At 45.6% G+C, this 20,585-nt stretch overlaps 1 protein-coding gene across 7 annotated transcripts in view; it reads right to left on the bottom strand.

Moving 5' to 3' along the window:
• Positions 1 to 20,585, bottom strand: part of GSE1 (Gse1 coiled-coil protein) — a 228,486-nt gene that overhangs the window by 2,173 nt on the left and 205,728 nt on the right. For all 7 annotated transcript variants that reach the window (XR_013624571.1, XR_013624572.1, XR_013624573.1 and 4 more), the window contains exons 14-15: positions 11,623 to 12,339; positions 6,582 to 6,685 (exon numbers count right to left, since the gene is read on the bottom strand). Coding sequence is in view for 4 of the 7 variants with exons in the window: in XM_068128764.2 (XP_067984865.2) it covers positions 6,582 to 6,685; positions 11,623 to 12,339 (821 nt within the window). In the remaining 3 variants the exon portion in view is untranslated. The remainder of the gene's footprint in view (positions 1 to 6,581; positions 6,686 to 11,622; positions 12,340 to 20,585) is intronic.

The raw sequence follows: 20,585 nt of genomic DNA, 5'->3' as shown, positions 1-20,585 counted from the left end.
CCTATGAAAGGAGTGCATACTTTCAAAATTTTACACACTGCCTGCGACGCACCAGGATGATGGTTTATAGTCGGATTCTCCCCCGTTGGGAAATTAACAATCCAGAGCTCAAAAGAGTGCACCATCTCGATACTATTCCCGAGGCCATGTTCAGCTATTCTGCTAATTTTCTTTCAGAAGCAGAGAAATATAAAAAAGCTCAATTGATTGCCAACTCCTAGCCCAAGAAATATGCAACGTACGTACATTCTGTAAAAATTGTACTATTTCATACATTCACTTGCCCTGCCAGAATAAAAGGAGCATAACTGATGGTAAACAAACATCTTGTTGAAAGAAAACCAATCTGTGATGCAAACACAACCAAACGTGTTTGATAGTGTTCATATCAGGGCCCTGTGGTAACCCAGGGAAGAAGCTGCACTCCCACTCCGTCACTTCCATGCAGAAGTGATTTTGGATGTATGGCATGTGGAACCTTCTTCCTACAGTGAATATGTTATATGATGTAAAATTGCCTTACTGGGGTAATGATAAGAGGGTTTCATGTAAACTGGCATGGCCTTTTGCAGTATGGAACACATTAACTGCAGGAAGATGGCACCACATGCCATACGACGTCCAGAACCAACTCTACCCGGAAGAGACTGAGCAGGCAGCAGCTTCTTCCCTGGATACCACAAAGCACTAACATGAACACCAGCAAACACATTTTGGAAGATAGTGATCATGAGCTGTGGAAAAGCTGATCTCTGCCAAATTATACACAAGAGCTGCAACAACATATACTCCACATCATACTCAAATACGCCATTTCGTGTCTGTCTGATGATTTTTTGACGCCAATACATTCCGTCGTTACTTATACAATCTCAACCAAACTTGACAGGATGACGAAGGGTTACATAATGAAGGTTGTAGCGCATTCATTTCTCCCCATCCCCAAGGGCGTTTTCTCCCCCGAGCAGGTTTCCCCCGCCATTGCCGTCATTGGGTCGTGTGTTGAGGTGTATAGCCATATTAAGTTAGCTTTATCGTGGTGTTTTTCCAAGGCCGCTTCGAATAACAAAACTAACGATAATAGCCGGCGAAGCCGGTGTTGTCAATGAACGAGTACGTATTATGTTGAAAACCTGATTATGCCTTGGCTCGAGAATCCGAAGCGCAGTGGACGCAGCCATCTTGCGGAGGCGGAAGTATGCATAACAAATTTAAAACGTTCATTAGGAGTTTCTTTCACCCGTCGTCGTTTGATTCACAATCTTATGCACCTCCGATGTATTAATAAAATAATTTAAGACCAACATCGGCCCGCACGGGCCTGGTTATCTTCAACAAAACGCGTCACCAAACACCGGACCCAATGAGAGTCGAGCATTTGCAAAAATATTTCTAAAATGAAAGCACTCAATGGTGGGGTGCGTGGGCACCATCGACCGGATGCGGAAGTTTGCATAAAACAATTGCGAAAAAGTTCAATAGGAGTTTGTTTCACCCGTCGTTCTTTGATTCACAATATGTATAATGAAACCTCTAATTAGTAATTAAAATACGTTAAGACCAACCTCGTTATCTTCAACGAAAATCGTCATCGAACACTAGAACCAATGAGATTCGAGCATTTGAAAAAATATTTTTTTACAAGCTTATTACGCGTTTCGGACGGTGAAAACGGCGTCAAATATTCTAACATTGACGAAGAATTATTTTTTAGAAATCTCGTGGCCGTCGGAGAACCGAATCAGCCAATCAGCGCCCTCGATACAGGACATCTTACCAGCGCCCTCGACACGTCTGCGACGCCGGGAACGAGGTTGGTGCAAAACAACCGAATCACGCGTAAGCATATGCTGCTCGAAATAGTTCTCATCATATGCTCAAATTTCCTAAGCTAAATCGTCATTGCTTTGGGCACTGTTGTCTGTTACGGAGAAAGAACAAGAACCGAAATGAAAGGAAAAATGGTACAACCTCCACCAGTGCTATCATCACTGAAACATGATTCGACAACAGTCCATGGTAACTTGAGAGAGGTTTTTACGTTGCACCAAGTAAAGCCATCGGATGTGACACCATTGTCTTCTTTTGGGGAATATGCTGCAGTAGATGTCCCTGGTGATGGGTCATGTTTTTTTGAGGACTGTCTGCTCTTCTCTTTTACCAAGTCTTACCAGGTACGGTACCTACTACACCTACCTACTACCAACTACCTAACCTACTGATGCCATAGTGATGGGTAAAATAGTGGCAAGAGGCTTTGGCTTCGCCGGCTCATTGCGGCTTTGCAGTCGGTACTAGTAGCATAATATTAATGTTATTACAAAACAATATTAATACCAATAATATCCCACCTCCCCAAGGGGTTTTTCTGGCGAGTCAACATATATAAATAGCTTATCATGGCGTTTTCGTGGGAGCAACAGCGTCTACCAGAAGTAATGAACAGTAATGAATATTATGAACCACAAACATGTATGATTAGTTTTTTAAACAGTCGCTATTGCTGTTTATAACACTAAATGAAGAAATTTGGAGGAATTCCGACATGCGTGAGGTAAGTTTTACTTACAGAACTGAGCGAAGATCTACTGTACTCTAGGTACCCCATAAGTGTTGGGTTAAAAACATGACCCTTCCTGGCGCTAACGTGGCGTTTTTCGTCGTGAACTTTTGAAACTCGCTCCTTCTGTTTAACACGAAACTGAAAGGGAGGAAGCCCCGGGGTGTGCTCATTTACCAAGCAGCTAGCTAGCGCTTGCCAAGCCAGCCGTTCCTTAAGGGTTTTGAATAGAGTGCTTGCTCGAATGCTTAAACCACTTGGCGATCTCTCTACAAGAAACTTGGTAAATTAACACACCCAATGTTTTTGAGACCAGACCATAGATCGACTGTAATCTATATACCCCAAAGAGGAATGACCCTTTCTGCCCCTCCCATAGTTAGCGGCTGTACTAGTTTATCAAAATCTAGTTGAGGCTGTCATACAGCATGTCATCAAACTGGCCTACCACTACACAAACTTTAGTTCACAAAACTTTGCTCACATGGGATCGTACATCAATCCGTGGGTTATTGTACAATAATATAAGTTCCCTTACAAGGGACTTCGATACAGGAGGAGGCCGTTGGACCCATCAAAGCCTGCGCTATTACTACCAACCGATGGTCGTTTGTTCATATACTACCCTTTTAAATGGTGAACGTCAAGCACGTCCCATTTCTAAAGTCTTTGCTATGACTACAGCTGAGGATCAAACCTCTGACCTCCCAGACTCAGAGAAGACGCTCCAACCATTACTTACAATAAAATTGTAAATATTAGACGTGTATGCAGGGATTCCTCTACTTTCACTCATTCTCTTTACGCTTTTCGAACTTAACTCGATTCACAAAGTACTGAACACTTTACTACTTACGCTTGGTAATTTTCACGTTCACGTTTTTGACGCAGTGTAATTTCACCAAGCCTCGCCATGATATCTATGCTGTTCTCCCATGCTGCGCACTCCACCAAATTCGTTCACCGCACATGTGTTGCTCCACGTGCCCAGGGCAGCATCAGGTCAAGGACGCTCCAGGTGGTCTCACTTGCTTTTTCCTCAAACAGATCCTTGCAACTACAGACCAATCAGCCTTCTCCCAATTATCAGCAAAGTCATGGAATCAATCATTGTTTCGGATATGAAATCTTTCCTCTTCTCCAATGGCTTGATCTCTGATCATCAATTTGGTTTAAACCAGGTCACTCTACTCTGGACATGCTGCTTCTGCTGTCTCAACAATGGATGGAGGTCCTCAATGCCAAACATGAAATTAGAGCTGTCTCCCTTGACATATAACGTGCCTTCGATATGGTCTGGCACCCCGCTCTGCTCACCAAACTCTCCTCTGGTATCCATGGAAATCTCCACGCATGGCTGGCGGACTTCCTCTCTAGTTGCAGTTAACGTGTGGCCCTGAATGGGTTTCTCTCATCTCCTCTTCATGTTCAGGCTGGAGTTCCCCAAGGCAGTGTTCTGGGCCCTGTGCTTTTTCTGGTCCTCATCAATGATCTCTCTGACTCTCTTGAAAATCCTCTCTATCTCTTTGCTGATGACTCTACTCTGCCGCTCCATTCCTCATCCCTCACATCGGCAGTCTGCAGCCTCCTCACTCTCTGCAGACCTGGACAAAATCACAGACTGGGCAAACAGGTGGAACATGTCTTTCAATCCTGACAAATCTCACACTCTTACGATGTCTCTCCGAAAAGACCGACTGGACAACCCTCCCATCCACTTTCTGAATAATCCTCTCCAAGAAGTTCTGTCACTCAAGCTTTTGGGTCTCACTATCTGCCATGATCTTTCCTGGGAAAACCACATTTCCAAGCTGGCCTCCAAAGCCAGTCGCCGACTGGGCATCCTCCGTCGTGCGAAGTCCTTCCTTGGCACACCTGAGCTCCTGACCACATACAAGGCTTTCATCCGCAGCTCAATGGAATATTGCTCTCCCCTCTGGGCTGGTGCTCCTGCCTCACACCGAGCTCGTCTTCACACTGTTGAAACCAAAGCGTTCAGAATCATTGGAATCTCCCGCGATGAAGCTATCTCCGAGGGCCTTTCACTTACTCACCGCAGGCAGGTTGGTGGTCTTTCCGTCTTCTACCGACTCCTCTCCGGCCTTGCTCCCCAGCTCTCTCTGGGCTCTGTCCCCCAAATATTCCTACAGGTCGCACAAGATCTGCCTGCAACCCTCTTTTGGTGAAACTGCCAAAATCAAGACTCTCTGCTCACCTTCACTCCTCTTTTCTCCTGCCTCTGGAACAAAGTCGCACACTCTCTTCAATCCCTCACTCTCTTCAATCCCACACTCCTCCCTCCAGGTCTTTAAAACAGCTGTTCACCACCATCTCTTATCTTCCCCCATCCAAAACCTTGATCTTTTCTACCCCCACTAATTTCACCCCAAATCCACGTTTTTGAAATACTAACTTCTTTCCTGGAAGTCCTTGTGTCCTTGTGTTTTATACTTCTACCACCCCCCCTCCCCCTTCCCACGCCTCCTCCTCCCAAGCCCTCTCCCTCCCACACATCTCCCGATGTCCCTGCTCTCAAATGTTGTGTTTGTGTGCTTCCCCTTCTCTCCCCATCTTGTCTACCGCTCCCTCTTTTTATACATTTTGTTTGTCTGTTTGATTTTTTTTTTTTTGTGATAAATGTTAGTTTTCACGAGCCTCGATTCTGTATGCAAAAAAAAAAAAAACTATCTCAAGACCCTTCATAATGAGTGCAAAGCGATGATCAAATACTCCACCGTAGAGAGGGCTCGTGAAGGTGTATCAGATTGGATGTGAAATTTGATGTGGTGGAATGGCACAAGCGTGGGGAGCGTCCCGTGGATACAATTCGCGTACTCTGGGGCTACCTCCCTCGACGGCGAGGACAATTATTACTAAAGCCGAAAAAATAAAAGTCGAGTGCTAAAAGTGTGACCCCAGGAAGTGCGGTTAGAATTATGAAGCGCAGATGCGATAATGGAGAATGTGGAGAAACTCTTTAAGTATTTATATCGAGAATCAGTCAACAAAATGTGCCTGAGTTTGATAATGATCCAGGCTTCTCTTTATATCGACTTTAGGCCTTCTTCAACCTCAATGGATATCCAGGAAACTCCATGACCAAGGAAAATACCCAGCAGTAACTCATGAAACCTGCCAGATATATTCAGATAACTATTTTCTGTGTTCATTCATTTTCAGTTCATTCAGTTCATTTTCTGTGTTCATTCAACCCTGGTGTTGGGCTAGCGGCTAGGGTGCCGGCTTAGGATACCTAGGATCCTGGGTTCGAATCCCAGTCGATCACTGAATTAACGACCCAGGAGGGTTGAATCAGCCTGTTCATCCTTCTGAGGTCGAGCTAATTGAGTACCAGTTCACTGGTAATTCCCTGGTTGTCGTTAAAGGCGGCAAAAAGGGTTGGCGTCAGGAAGGGCATCCGGCCGTAAAACATTGCTTCAAAAAGGGGACCGAAAAACAACAACAACCACGGTTCCCGAAAAAGGCCAACCCCCGCTTTGCGGGGAAAAATGGCCTCTAAAGGTGGTTATTATATTCATTTTATTATAATGTCTTTAGTCTTGTATTTAGTTTGGTTATGTTAGGATGAGCGATGATTGCCACCTAGAAATGCATCCTCAATTTATAACATTATTCAAAAAGATAAACCGCTTTCGATTTCCGCTTTTTCGATTTACACACGGGTTTTTAGGAGCGCATCTCGAGGCGTAAATAGGGGACCGAGTGTCATCGATATAAATGAGTGAAAGACCACAAAAGGTGCCAAAAAGAAAGGTGGACTTTACACCTGAGATTAAAGTTATCATAGTCATCGGTGTTTTATTGATCTCTTTCGATGCGTGTGCATGCGTTCTTTTTATTGATTGATCAAACAATTTTTCATTCTTTCGGAATGTTTTCAGGAAAGAAATCTGACACAACAATATTGAATCCCACGTAACCTGAGAAATAACTATACACATGCTCCAAAGGTGGTAGGCCGCCGGTGTGTGTACATCTTTAGCTTTAAGGGGTTTCGTACCGCTAGGCGTGTGCTCAGCTGGCCAGCCAGGCTGTGCAGCTGCGCGTTTTGCGCAGCCAATGTCTCCTTGTGAGTTTCCAGTGCACGTCTCTCCATTGCCGTTTCTGTGGACAAAGAAATGCATCATCAGCAATCGCTTTAACTATTGCAGGAAATGTTTCGCTTGATTTCATCAAATAATCGTACAACTGAGGTAAAGGTTGGGGGCTGGCAGGACAGTCGAGACTTTTTTTTTTAATCTGACGATAATCTGGTTGACGAGTCGATGGTGGACGTTAACAATCCCACGGTGTCTTTCGCAAAATAGGAGGCGAATTATCGCCGACACATTGAACGAATCGCAAACTCCTCCAAAACTCCATCAAGTTGAAATCTATCAATTTTAAATTTAATTTAAATTTAAATCATCAATTTAAAAGATCGTCTGGAAAACCCTCCCATCTACTTTCTGAACAATCGTCTCCAAGAAGTTGTGTCACTCAAGCTTTTGGGTCTCACAATCTGCCATGATCTTTCCTGGGAAAACCACATTTCAAATCTGGCCTCCAAAGCCAGTCACCGACTGGGCATCCTCCGTCGTGCGAAGTCCTTCCTTGGCACACCTAAGCTCCTCACCACATACAAGGCTTTCATCCGCAGCTCAATGGAATACTGCTCTCCCCTCTGGGCTGGTGCTCCTTCCTCACACCTAGCTCAGCTTCATGCTGTTGAAACCAAAGCATTCAGAATCATTGGAATCTCCCGCGATGAAGCTAACTGAGGGCCTCTCACTCACTCACCGCAGGCAGGCTTGGTGGTCTTTCTGTCTTCTACCGACTCCTCTCCGGCCTTGCTCCCCCAGCTCTATCTGTGCTCTGTCCCCCAAATATTCCTACAGATTGCACAAGATCTGCCTGCAACCCTCTTATGGTGAAATTGCCAAAATTAAGACTCTATTCACCTTCACTCTTTCATTCCTCTTTTCTCCCGCCTCTGGAACAAACTCCCTCACTCTCTTCAATCCCACTCCTCCCTCCAGGTCTTTAAAACAGCTGTTCACCACCATCTCTTATCTTCCCCCATCCAAAACCTTGATCTTTCCTACCCCTGTTAATTCACCCCAGATCCACTTTTTTGAAATTCCGACTTCTTTCCTGGAAGTCCTAGCAGTGTCCATGTGTTTTATACCTCTCCCACCCCCCCTCCCACGCCTTCCCGTGCCTCCTCCCCCCAAGCCCTTTCCCTCCCACAGATCTCCTGATGTCCTTGCTCTCAAATGTTGTACTTGTGTGCTTCCCTCTCTCTCCCCATCTTGTCTCCCGCTCCCTTTATCTTATGTTTTATGTGTCAGTTTGTCTTTTTGTGATTAATGTTAGCTCTTACACGAGCCTCGATCTTGAATACAATAAAAAAGAAAAAAAAAGTGTCAGGCCTGGCCAGTTGGTTCGTGAAAGATCTGAGCCAAACACTTTCCCCCGTCAACTCTCCAAGAAATTGGAATAACTGGGGCCTGAAAAGAAGTAGTGTTAAGGTATAATTTGCCATTTTGTAGCTTGTGTTATATTAAACATGCATCGCTAGTTATCTTACTATAATTCACCAAATGTCTGTCTGTCCGTCCATCCGTTCTCAGGTACCGCAAAAACGGCTGAACCGATCGCAACGATATTTTGGGTGGGTAATCCTGGGACCCCCTGGAGTAAAATAGGCTGTATTATTTTTCCTATTTTTCCAAACATGATGGAATAATATTTACTGATATGAACAGTGATGTGGCTCTTATTTGAAATTCTACAAATAGTTTAGATTTTGATGAGAATTATGAACCTGCCGCGAATGCGGAAGTGGACAGATTACGGCAATGAGCGGGTTTGATAATATCCCAATACAACCGTCATTTAAAACAGTATTTTGTTAAAGTATCAATTGATGATTGGTATTGAGTGAATACAATTACGATTTTGAATGAGTAATTGTATGCACCCAACCGTACGGAACTTCACATCAGGATTTAAATATTTGTTTATGTCACGGATGTTGTTAAAAGTTTATTTTTTATATTAATGTTATTTCATTTGTGATTGGAGTTATGCTGTTTGGAATGAAAAAAGAGATATCGAGTTCAAGTGAATGACGAAATGCCGTGACGGTTTCTACTTTCTAAACGTGAAATTCGTGGATCGCCAAATGCAGATTCGCCATTGACTGGGAATGGAACACACGTACCTGTTTGTTTGTGAACGGGTACGTTTTTCATGGAAGTCCTTCACGAACTTGCTGTCCATGTCTGACGTGCGACTGAAGGTGCTACAGGAATGTGGAATTTATTGGTTTCATGCTTTCGCATTCGCTGTTTCTGCATCGTTTGTTTGCTTCTAGCCTCCCACAGGTGCGTAGCACGGGTACCTCACTAGTTCACACAATGATCGTTTATTCTTCTTCTTTTTTTTCTGAGCAAACAACACTCCCCACCAATTTTACCATACAATGATTGATGAGTACATTCACCTGCATCCCTGCTCCAATGCTCACAGTGTTGTTCTGTACTCACGCTGTTTGTGTTCCCATAGGTTAAATCAAGATATCGTATCAAGATATCCCAGGGTGCCATGTAAAATATCTATTTAACATATATATATATCTATCTATAATTCCAGTAATCTCTGTGTGTGTGTGTGTCTGTGTGTATGCGACCGCTGTTTCTCGACAACTACCGGTCCGATATACTTGAAACTTGCCAGGTATATTGCTGGGGACCCGAGGATGTGCCTTTTCAAGGTTTCATATTAATCGGAGAAGTAGTTACCGAGCTATGGCGATTTCTTTACCAAACTCCGCAAGCCGTTCGCTTTGGACCAAACCATTTCATGTAAATAGAGGGGGGGGGGGATTGTCACCGTACTCGCAAGCCGTTCGCTTTGGACCAAACCATTTCATGTAAATAGAGGGGGGGGATTGTCACCGTACTCGCAAGCCGTTCGCTTTGGACCAAACCATTTCATGTAAATAGAGGGGGGGGGGGATTGTCACCGTACTCGCAAGCCGTTCGCTTTGGCTTTGCGAATGGACCAAACCATTTCATGTAAATAGAGGGGGGGGGGATATAATTTTAGATATATATATAGTACGGGCATGCCCTAGTATATATAAATACAGTATTCATTTGTGTCTGGTTGTATTGAACTATGATACTAAAAACTATTTAATTGTATGAATCACTGTATTATATCCTTCATTCATATGCAACACGTACTTCCTGGTTGCATTATCGCTGGGAGAATGGTTGTGCTGCTGATGCAGTGCTCCCTGTCTGTGATTCAGGAATTTGTGATTCGATTCAGGGTGCCGGCGATAACTCACCTACTCTTCACGAAGGACACCGTAGGACCTTTAACGTCCACCAGCTAATGCAAGCAGACGGGAAACCCGGCTTAACGTCCATACGAGGGACGGCGCACTTTGTGATTCGACGCCCTGTCTGCAAAGCACCAATCGGACGGGTTATAGTAGGATGGGGGATTGAAACAAGACTACAGAGCTCCTAGGTAATGTGCTACCTCGACACCATCCTCTTGGACATTATACTGCTGTATTAACATATTAATATTAACATATTAACACAATAATGTTAACTGCTGGATGGACTGAAGGAAAAGATGAACAAGTGGAAGGAATGTATGGAGACAAAAGGTCTGAAGGTGAATATCGGAAAGACGAAGGTGATGGCAAGTGGTAAAGCATGTGGTGAGGTGGAAAGAACTGGGAAGTGGCCCTGTGTTGTGTGTAGGAAGGGTGTCGGAGTGAACTCCATTCAATGTACAATGTGCGCTGAGTGGGTTCATCAAAAATGTAGTGGTCTGAGAGGGTCATTAACCAGTGTGGCAGCTACATTCAAATGTAAGGTGTGCACAGAGGGAGCTGCAGATGGAGGAAATGTTGAGTTGGATCTTGGAGACGGCGTGAAGCTGGAAGGTGTGAAAACATTTTGCTACCTCGGAGACATGCTGAATGGAGAAGGTGGATCAGACTCGGCAACGGTTGCTAGAGTGAGATGTGCATGGAAGAAGTTCCGGGAACTGAGTGGCGTGCTGATGAGGAGGGGAGTGTCGTTGAAGCTGAAGGGAAAGGTGTATGCTGCATGTGTGAGAAGTGTTATGATTTATGGGAGCGAGACATGGGTAATGAACGTAGAGCAGCAACGAAGGTTGGAAAGGGTGGAAATGCGAATGGTTCGGTGGATGTGCAGAGTATCGTTGAGAGAGAGGAAGACAAATGATGAATTGCGAAAGATGATGGGAATAGAGCCTGTGATTGATGCTGTGAAGAGGAACAGGTTGAGATGGTTTGGTCATGTGTTGACGAAGGATGAAAGTGACTGGTTGAGAAGAGTGATGGAAATGAATGTAGAAGGAAGTAGAGGACGGGGAAGACCGAGAAAGACTTGGCTAAAGATGGTGGAAGAAGAAATGCGGGCAAGGCGGTTAACAAGGGGAGATGCAGAAAATAGGGCAAAATGGAGAAGATTGTTATGGGGACCGCAAGGCTAACCCCCACTCTAGCAGGGAAAATGGCCTTAAAATGCATGTTGTTGTTGTTGTTGTTGTTGTTGTATTAGCACCATATCCCCCAGTCCCTACCTGGGATATTTTCTACTAAAAGTCACCCTACCTAACCAAACTATCTTGAAGGATACTGCATTTCCTACCCCCTCCTCTCCTCTTTTCCTGTTCGTTCATTCCCTTGCTTGGTGTGTCCAACTGTGGCCCCACTGTCAGTATGTTGCCAATCTACCCTCTGTCATCTCACTCTTCCATGAGCCTCAATCTACTATTTTGACAAAATAAATAAATTGCAGTAACACTCCCGATCAAAAGATCGCAATAACAAATACACAAACATTTGGTGAAAATCCATCATAAAAACAGTAACTTTCCACCACCCTTAAAGTGTAACTTGATAGTTCGTTGTTTAAGCTTCAAGAGAAATGCAGCAAACATTGCATAGAAGTGCAGTGATACAAAAATAAACGTCTGAAAACTGCAAAAACCTCTCTAGTTCTTACCTTCCAAATAGAGCTGGTATGCTTCAAAAATGGCCTCGACCCCTTGCCATCGCACTTTTCCACGCTCCCAACTGTCAAGTCCATTCTCTTCAGGCCCACTACCATCTGTACCAGTCACTTCTCGGCTTCGCTTGGGTCCACCAACAACTTGTATGACAGATGCTTGTGGACGACGGTCAAGATGACTGCTTTCCACCTCTTTGCGGTCCTGCGTCGCACCATTTGTGTGAACAGGCTCTGATGGTGTTGAAACGATAACTCCGCTGGTTGTGCTTCCTTCGCTACGAGTGGGAACCCACGCGGACATCTCTCTCTCAGAAGGTGACCATTGTGCATTGCGTAGCTGTGGAACGGTGCCCCCATGCCGAGTTGAAGATCTAGATGCGGTGCTGTCTGCACCTTTGGGCCGCTCAACTAAAGGCTTTGCCACATCTGGTCCTGGCAAGTTGAGGGCAAGACGTGGCGGTGAGTTTACATTCTCTCGTTCCCTCTCATTTGACTTGTTCGTTTCAGGTTTTGGAGTTCCTGTTAAAATCGGCGACCTGACACCGTCGGTGTCATAATGAGGTTGGAGAACGGACGCAGTGTCAAATGGGCTCTGCAGCAAGGCTTTTTTTAGGCCTTTAGGTTTTTTGAGCTGGTCCTCTGGTCTGCAGCCTGGAGTTTGAGGCCTTTCCTCAACACATCCGTGCGTGTTAACAGAAAGTTTCAGCAACCCTGGCAAAAAATTAAAACAATCGTGTAAGTCATTATTATATCACAATTAATGACTATGACTATGTATTAATATATGAATATCATATTATTATTAATAATATTAATATATGAATATCACAATGACTGGCAACATTACAAAATCAAAATGAGCAAGTGATGAAATGCTGTGTAGTAGCAGGAAATAAATGATTCCTGTCCATAAAAGATTCCTTGACAAGTTCTAACAGGCCAAGGTGTACCCTTTGGATTGGGGAGTAACCCCTTTGGTATTACTTGGGGCAATTTTAACAGCTAAACAAATTCACCAAAACATCAGCATAAAACAGTGACACGTCAAGTATCCCACACCAAAAATGACCCTTGTTGGGGCATCTTTGGGATCATGTCAAAGACCTGACACCTCAGCCAGGCCAGCGGCCTGTCCCAGTGCTTTGAAGAATTAAAAATGGAGTCAATTCCCTTCCAGATTTATAAACTCGGTGCTCGTGGGTGAGAATGAATGAATGATCGTTTTAAGGCCATTTTCCCCGCTAGAGCGGGGGTTAGCCTTGTGTGCCCCATGACAATCATGATTCCCTGTTTGAGGCAATGTTTTTATGGCCGGATGCCCTTCCTGACGCCAACCCTTGATCGCCTCTTACGATGCGCAGGGATACGGTGTACCTATTCTAAACCGGGGTACACACCGTGATCCTTCATCCCAGCAAGCTGGTACTCAATTTGCCGACCTCAGAAGGATGACAGGCTGAGTCAACCACCCTGGCGTTAATTCAGCGATCGATCGGGATTCGAACCCAGGATCCTAGGATCCCAAGCTGGCACCCTAACCGCTAAGCCAACACCAGGTGAGAGATGATAGCTATTGAGATTCTTCAGCTTTCTGCATTTTTCAGTCCAAAGTATCACCTGTATTTGGTGCAATGTTTAAAAAAATTGTTTTTTTTATTCGTGTACTCCTTTGTAATCCTACAAAATTAACATGGCTGCCCTTTTGACTAGAAATCCGTGATTCTGGCCTGTTCTGGTCATTATGAAAGTTTCTACATGCTGGATTGCATGCGCCATTACTTTCCCTTCCCACTATGAAAAATAAATCTTCAATGAAACCCACCAGGAGAACATGCAGTTACGTTTGGAGAACTAAGTGATTGCACATAAAGCAGGATGGAATTTTTTTTTTTTTTGTATACTGAATCGAGGCTCGTGAAAGAGCTGACATTTATTTCACAAACAAATCAACCAGACAAACAAAATATATAAAAAGAGGGAGCGGAAGACAAGATGGGGAAGCACACAAACATAACATTTGAGAGCAGGGAGATGTGTGGGAGGGAGAGGGCTTGAAGGGAGGAGGCGTGGGAAGGGGGGGGGGGGGGGGGGAGAAGTATAAAACACAAGGACACCAAGGACTTCCTAGACAGAAGTTGGTATTTCAAAAAAGTGGATTTGGGGTGAAATTAGCAGGGGTAGAAAAGATCAAGGTTTTGGATGGGGGAAGATAAAGAGATGGTGGTGAACAGCTGTTTTAAAGACCTGGAGGGTGGAGTGGGATTGAAGAGAGTGAGGGAGTTTGTTTCAGAGGTGGGAGAAAAGAGGAATGAAGGAGTGAAGGTGAGCAGAGAGTCTTGATTTTGGCAGTTTAACCATGAGAGGGTTGCAGCAGACCTTGTGCGACCTGTAGGAATATTTGGGGGACAGAGCCCAGAGAGAGCTGGGGGGGGGGGGGGGGGGGAAGGCCAGAGAGGAGTCGGTAGAAGACGGAAAGATCACCAACCTGCCTGCGGTGAGTGAGTGAAAGGCCCTTGGAGTTAGCTTCATCGCGGGAGATTCCAATGATTCTGAACGCTTTGGTTTCAACAGCGTGAAGACGAGCTAGGTATGAGGCAGGAGCACCAGCCCAGACGGGAGAGCAGTATTCCATTGAGCTGCGGTTGAAAGCCTTGTATGTGGTGAGGAGCTCAGGTGTGCCAAGGAAGGACTTCGCACGACGGAGGATGCCCAGTCGGCGACTGGCTTTGGAGGCCAGATTTGAAATGTGGTTTTCCCAGGAAAGATCATGGCAGATAGTGAGACCCAAAAGCTTGAGTGACAGAACTTCTTGGAGAGGATTATTCAGAAAGTGGATGGGAGGGTTGTCCAGTCGGTCTTTTCGGAGAGACATCGTAAGAGTGTGAGATTTGTCAGGATTGAAAGACATGTTCCACTTGTTTGCCCAGTCTGTGATTTTGTCCAGGTCTGCAGAGAGTGAGGAGGCTGCAGACTGCCGATCTGAGGGTGAGGAATGAGGAATGACGCTCCAATGAGGAATGGAGCAACAGAGAGTAGAGTCATCAGCAAAGAGATAGAGAGGATTTTCAAGAGTCAGAGAGATCATTTATGAAGACCAGAAAAAGCACAGGGCCCAGAACACTGCCTTGGGGAACTCCAGCCTGAACAGGAAGAGGAGATGAGAGAAACCCATTCAGGGCCACACGTTGACTACGACTAGAGAGGAAATCCGCCAGCCATGCGTGGAGATTTCCATGGATACCAAAGGAGGAGAGTTTGGTGAGCAGAGGGGGTTCCAGACCGTATCGAAGGCACGTGATATGTCAAGGGAGACAGCTCTGATTTCCTGTTTGGCATGAAGGACCTCCATCCATTGTTGAGACAGCAGAAGCAGCATGTCCAGAGTAGAGTGACCAGGTCTGAAACCAAATTGATGATCAGAGATCAAGCCATTGGAGAAGAGGAAAGATTTCATATCTGAAGCAATGATGGATTCCATGACTTTGCTGATAATTGGGAGAAGGCTGATTGGTCTGTAGTTGCTAGGATCTGTTTTTGCACCTTTTTTGTGCAAAGCGGTGATTTTGGCTGATTTCCAAGCAGATGGCAGAAGACCTTGAGCAAAAGAGAGGGTGAAGAGAACAGAGAGAGGGAGTCAAAGAGCGGAAGAACAGGATTTTAGGACCCGTGGGCTGATGCCGTCAGGTCCAGTTGCAGAATCAGAGTCGAGGGTTGACAGAAACTTTTCCACCTTGTCAGGAGAAAAGGACACAGAGTCCAGGAGCAGCTGGGTACGACTGGGTATGGTGGGTACAGAGAGGGATGGGTTTGGGACACAAGATTTAGAGGCAAACACAGAGTTGAGGCATTCAGCTTTTTCACGTGCGAGTCAGCCGTGTAGCCGTTTGAGGTGAGGGAGGGGATGGAGGGGGAACAAACACCAGAAACAGATTTGACCAGACGCCACCAGGATTTGGAAGAGGGAGACAGATAAGAGAGTTCGGTCTTGAGAAGGGAGAGATATTGTTTCCTGGCTCTCCTGAGGGTGGGCACACACTTGTTTCGGGCTTTGTGAAAGGAAATGAGATTTCCTTCCGTTGGATTTGCTTTGCAGGAGACGAAAGCAAGTTGTTTCTGGGCAACAGCCTCACCACAAGATTCCGTGTACCATGGACAGGAGGAAGGGTATGACAACTGAAGACGAGATGGGATAAATCTGTGCATGAGAGAGAGCAATTTACTTTGGAAGAATTCCCAGGATGAGTTTATGTCAGAGGCAGTAAAGATGGGAGACCAGTCCAGATGATTGATGGCTGCTTGAAGACCGTGCCAGTTGGCCTGAGTGAAATGCCAGACTCCTCGACGCTGAGGAGGCTCTCTGAGAATGGTCGGAGAGATGTCCACTTTAACAAGCACATGATCAGATGAGCCGATTGGAGCAGAAGAAGAGCAGCAGACATTTTCAGGGAAGTTAGTCATAACCAAGTCCAGAAGAGAAGATGCTCCATTGACTGAGATCCGGGTCGGGAAATTGACAGATTGTGTCAGTCCCAGTGAGTCGCAGAAGTCCTTTGCTGAAGAGCCATGGCTGTTGAGAGAGGTACCCACACCCAGCCAACTGGCATGGTGACAATTGAAATCACCACATATGAGGAAGAGAGAGATGGAATGGGGAGATAGAAGTTGGTCCATATTATCAGACAGCGAGATGTAGATGGAGTCATCACTGTTTGGTGGACGGTACAACACACATATGAACAAAAGGTGGGAGCGAAGGGGCAGCCGTAGCCAAAGGTATTCCTGGGGGTGAGGTGGAGAGAGGGCAGTGCAGGGCGAGTGAGAAAGAGAGTTTTTTAAATAAAGATAGCAACCCCACCTCCAGGACGAGGCTCAGGTCTATCATACCGGAGGATGGAGTAACCTGGGAGAGATACCAAGGAATCAGAGACATCATGAAGGAGGAAAGTTTCTGTTAAGCAGATCACGTATGGTTTGTCAGAAGCAACCTGTATGGAGAGATCAGTCAAGTTTGAGCAAAGGCCCCGGATGTTTGAGGTCCATACCGTTAATGAAGAGGAAGGGGGAGCATCGAATACAGAACAGGGGGGGGGGGGGAGGGGTAGGGTAAGATGTGGAAGAGGAGGAAGAGGTAGGGAGAGCTGTTGAAGGTGTGTCAGAGATTTCAGAATAGCTTGGAGAAAGGGAAGAATGGGTCGGACAAAAGGTTTGATGGTGATTGGGTGAGGCACAGTGAGGTGTTATTTGAGGAGGGGGAAGAGCGAGGCAGAAGGTTGGGGGAGATGAAGGTGAAAGTTGGAAGGGGGAAGAAGCGGGGAGGACGCTTTGAGGAGGAGGGGTGAGAGGGGAGTCTAGGAGGGGAGGAGCGAGGGAGAGTCTCGGAGGGGAGGGGTGTGGGGGGAGTTTAGGACGGAAGGGGCAAGGGGGGAGATTTGAAAGGGATGGGTGATGGGGAAGATTTGGAGGGGAGGGGCAAGGGGGTAGATTTGGAGGGGAGGGGTGATGGGGAAGGTTTGGAGGGAAGGGGTGATGGGGAAGATTTGGAGGGGAGGGGAAAGGGGGAAGATTTGAAAGGGATGGGTGATGGGGAAGATTTGGAGGGGAGGGGCAAGGGGGAATATTTTAAAGAGATGGGTGATGGGGAAGATTTGGAGGGGAGGGGCAAGGGGGTAGATTTGGAGGGGAGGGGTGATGGGGAAGTTTTGGAGGGGAGGGGTGATGGGGATGTTTTGGAGGGAAGGGGTGATGGGGAAGATTTGGAGGGGAGGGGCAAGGGGGAAGATTTGGAGGGGAGGGGTGATGGGGAAGTTTTGGAGGGGAGGGGTGATGAGGAAGTTTTGGAGGGAAGGGGTGATGGGGAAGATTTGGAGGGGAGGGGTGAGATTGGATTTTGAAAAGTGTACGATTAATGGGAAACAAACATTTATTGCAAAATGAGTTTCTTGAGACCTTCGAGTCAAAAATATGTTTGAGGACGCTGAAGGAGGGGTGGAGTGCAGGAGAGTTTCGGGAATGAAAAGAGGAACTGTAAGAGATGGAATTTTTTTTTGGAATGAATAGATTTGGTGAGCAAGTCAAAAGCATCCTTTTATAGAAGAAGAAGAAAAAGGTGTTATAATATACGACAGAATACAGTTCTTCAGGGGAAAGTTTAAACATTTTTAACAACGTGATCACGTGATCACGAACAACGTGGTCGAAGAACGAATGAACAAATAAGAACAACGAATAAACGAATAAGAGCAGAGAAGGAAATATTTTTTGGGTTTTTTTTTTTCTGAGTTGAGATTTTAAACAAGGAAGTATGGGGTGAAAGACTGGGACAAAAAACAGGGAACGAAAGTAATTGCAGCGCAATCGACGATTCGCTGAGAGAAAAACAAAGCCTCAAGGTTGGACACGGAAGCCTACTAGGCCTCAGAATACGCGACACGAATTGACCGACGATTTTGTATGCAGGTATGAAAAATTAACACCGAGAATCTTACTAAAGACACACTATAAGTATACACACCGAAAGATAGATACAGTTACGACAAAAACACAATTGTGAAAAAATTACTTAACTTCGAAAGCGTGAGCGCATGGACAGCTTCGAAAGAACTTGACCCCCAATCTTGCGCATGCGCATTCTTTGTCTTTTAGATGTTTGTTGTTAGAAATACTTTGGAAGCATCTTTATGTTGAGTGCCATCAAATCAGTGTGCATCTAGTGAGAGATGACATGAGTGAGCCTCCAATAGAAGAGGAAATGTGGTTGTGGTTGCATTGAAAACCACTTTCCCCACTTGTGTTAGTGTTGCAAAACCAGTTTCCACACTTGTGTTAGTGTTGCAAAACGACTTTCCACACTTGTGCTGGTGATGCAAAACCACTTTCCACACTTGTGTTGGTGTTGCAAAACCACTTTACACACTTGTGCTTGTAATGCAAAACTACTTTTCGCACTTGTGTTAGTGTTGAAAACCACTTTTCGCACTTCTGGTCGTGTTGCAAAACCACTTTTTGCACTTGATGGCATCCTTGCTTTGTGAGATGGACGGTATAATGCTTTCCTGCTTTTGCATATTTAAACAACAAATTATTTTGCGAATTATCTTCCAAGTAGAGCTTAACAGGATTTTCTTTTCTGGCAGTTTTAGTCAGATGCAATCCTATCACACATATGACGTTGCATACAATTGTTATTTCAGGGATTCGTAAGTCTTTCCACATTGTGCTGGAGAAGAATAAGGTCAGATGTAGTCATTCATGTCTGCTGCACAGCTCTTCACCCCATCTCAGGCAGGATTCTATTCTATTCTTGCTGCAATCCCTTTCAAACTGTGCAGTGCATGATACATTTCCTCTTCTATTGGAGGCTCACTCATGTCATCTCTCACTAGATGCACACTGATTTGATGGCACTCAACATAAAGATGCTTCCAAAGTATTTCTAACAACAAACACCTAAAAGACAAAGACAAACACACACACACGACATATATATTGTTGCGGAGATGAGGACTGTATATTTTTTGATTGTGTGCTGTACTATTATTATTATTGTTTATTCTGCGCCCCCCTACCTCCGGAGCTGTGTAAAGGTGAAAGGGCATCCCATAATTAGTCCACAAGCATACACATCAGCCAAATAATAGAATACCCCTGTTGATAGTTATCTCTTATTCTGTGTTTTAGGGTAAGGCTGTGTCTCCCATTAATTGAAGTACTCCATTGCACCAGTGAAAGAGAATAGATCCCCTTTCCTTCCCATCCCCAAAATCTCCCTTTCCTTCCCATCCCCAAAATCTCCCTTTCCTTCCCATCCCCAAAATCTCCCTTTCCTTCCCATCCCCAAAATCTCCATTCCCTTTTACATCCCCTCTCGTGATTGCCAACCCTCGATTACCATATTACCTCCCCTCCAATAACCGCCATTGACCACGAGGCTCGAGTCGGAGGAGAAAGGCGTGTCTCCACCTCGTCATAGAGGGGAGGAGGGGCATACCCGCCCGTCGTCATCGAGGGCGGAGCCCGGGGGTCGCGCGACCAACCAGGGCCGAGGTGAGCACCCCGATGGGCGTGTCCAGAACGCCGGCGGCGTAATCGCTGGAGGCGCTATAAAAGGCGCGAACGGAAGTGAGTGGTTGGTTGGTCTGAGTTGGTTGAGAGTCGGTCGTCAGGTGGAGAGTGGTGAAGAGTCAGTCAGTAGAGGTGGTGGTCAAGTGGTTGCGTTGGTTGCGGTGAGGAGTCGGTGGTAAAGAGTGAGGGACCAAGAAAGAGTTGAGGGTGTGGACCAACGAGTCAGACAAGTCCTGGGAACGCAGCGGAGGCCGCGGCAGCAAGAACACCCAACAGCCAAAGGGGGCCTGAACGGCGGTTTGGAGCAGGACTGTAAAGGAACGGCGGCTGCTAAACGCGCCGGTTGAGCTGCAGGACCCCTTGGACCTTTCCTCTCCCTCCAGCCATCCACCTCCTGCCTTTCCACCCTTCTTGTATACGTGAGTTTGTTTTGTTTGTTCTGTCCCTGGGTATTTAATTAAGTCTGTAGGTAAGCTAAAATTTGCACTGTGTCACCTGCGTCTTGTGTTGTAAATAAAACTTGATTGCTCCTTTTTGCTTGTGTAAATAATAAATTCAATTACTCTTCTGTCCGTCTATTCGTTTTATTCCTTTTCCTCTTTGCATTCGTCGTTTTCGTCTTTTCCCCTCATTGAGCAGCTGCGGTGCGATCCGGCCAAAGTCCTGGGTGAATCGGGTGAGTCAGGGATCCTGTTAGGTCGCGGCAATACCACCGCTCGGTAAATAACATCTTAATCCGCGATCAGTAACAATTGGTGTCTGGGAGTGGGATTCGAGGCCCGAACCAAATTTTTAAAACGAATAGAGAGAAAAAAAATTTTGGTCAAAATTACGAGCTGCCGAAATTTGTTTTTTTTAAAAAGAAAAACCCGAATTTTGAAATCGCGCCATGGCTG

The sequence above is a fragment of the Myxine glutinosa genome, chromosome 9 (genome assembly GCF_964187855.1).
Source record: "Myxine glutinosa chromosome 9, kmMyxGlut1.1, whole genome shotgun sequence".
NCBI lineage: Eukaryota > Metazoa > Chordata > Myxini > Myxiniformes > Myxinidae > Myxine > Myxine glutinosa.
Note: the sequence above shows the minus strand (reverse complement) of the source record. Positions and strands in the feature narration are given on the sequence as shown.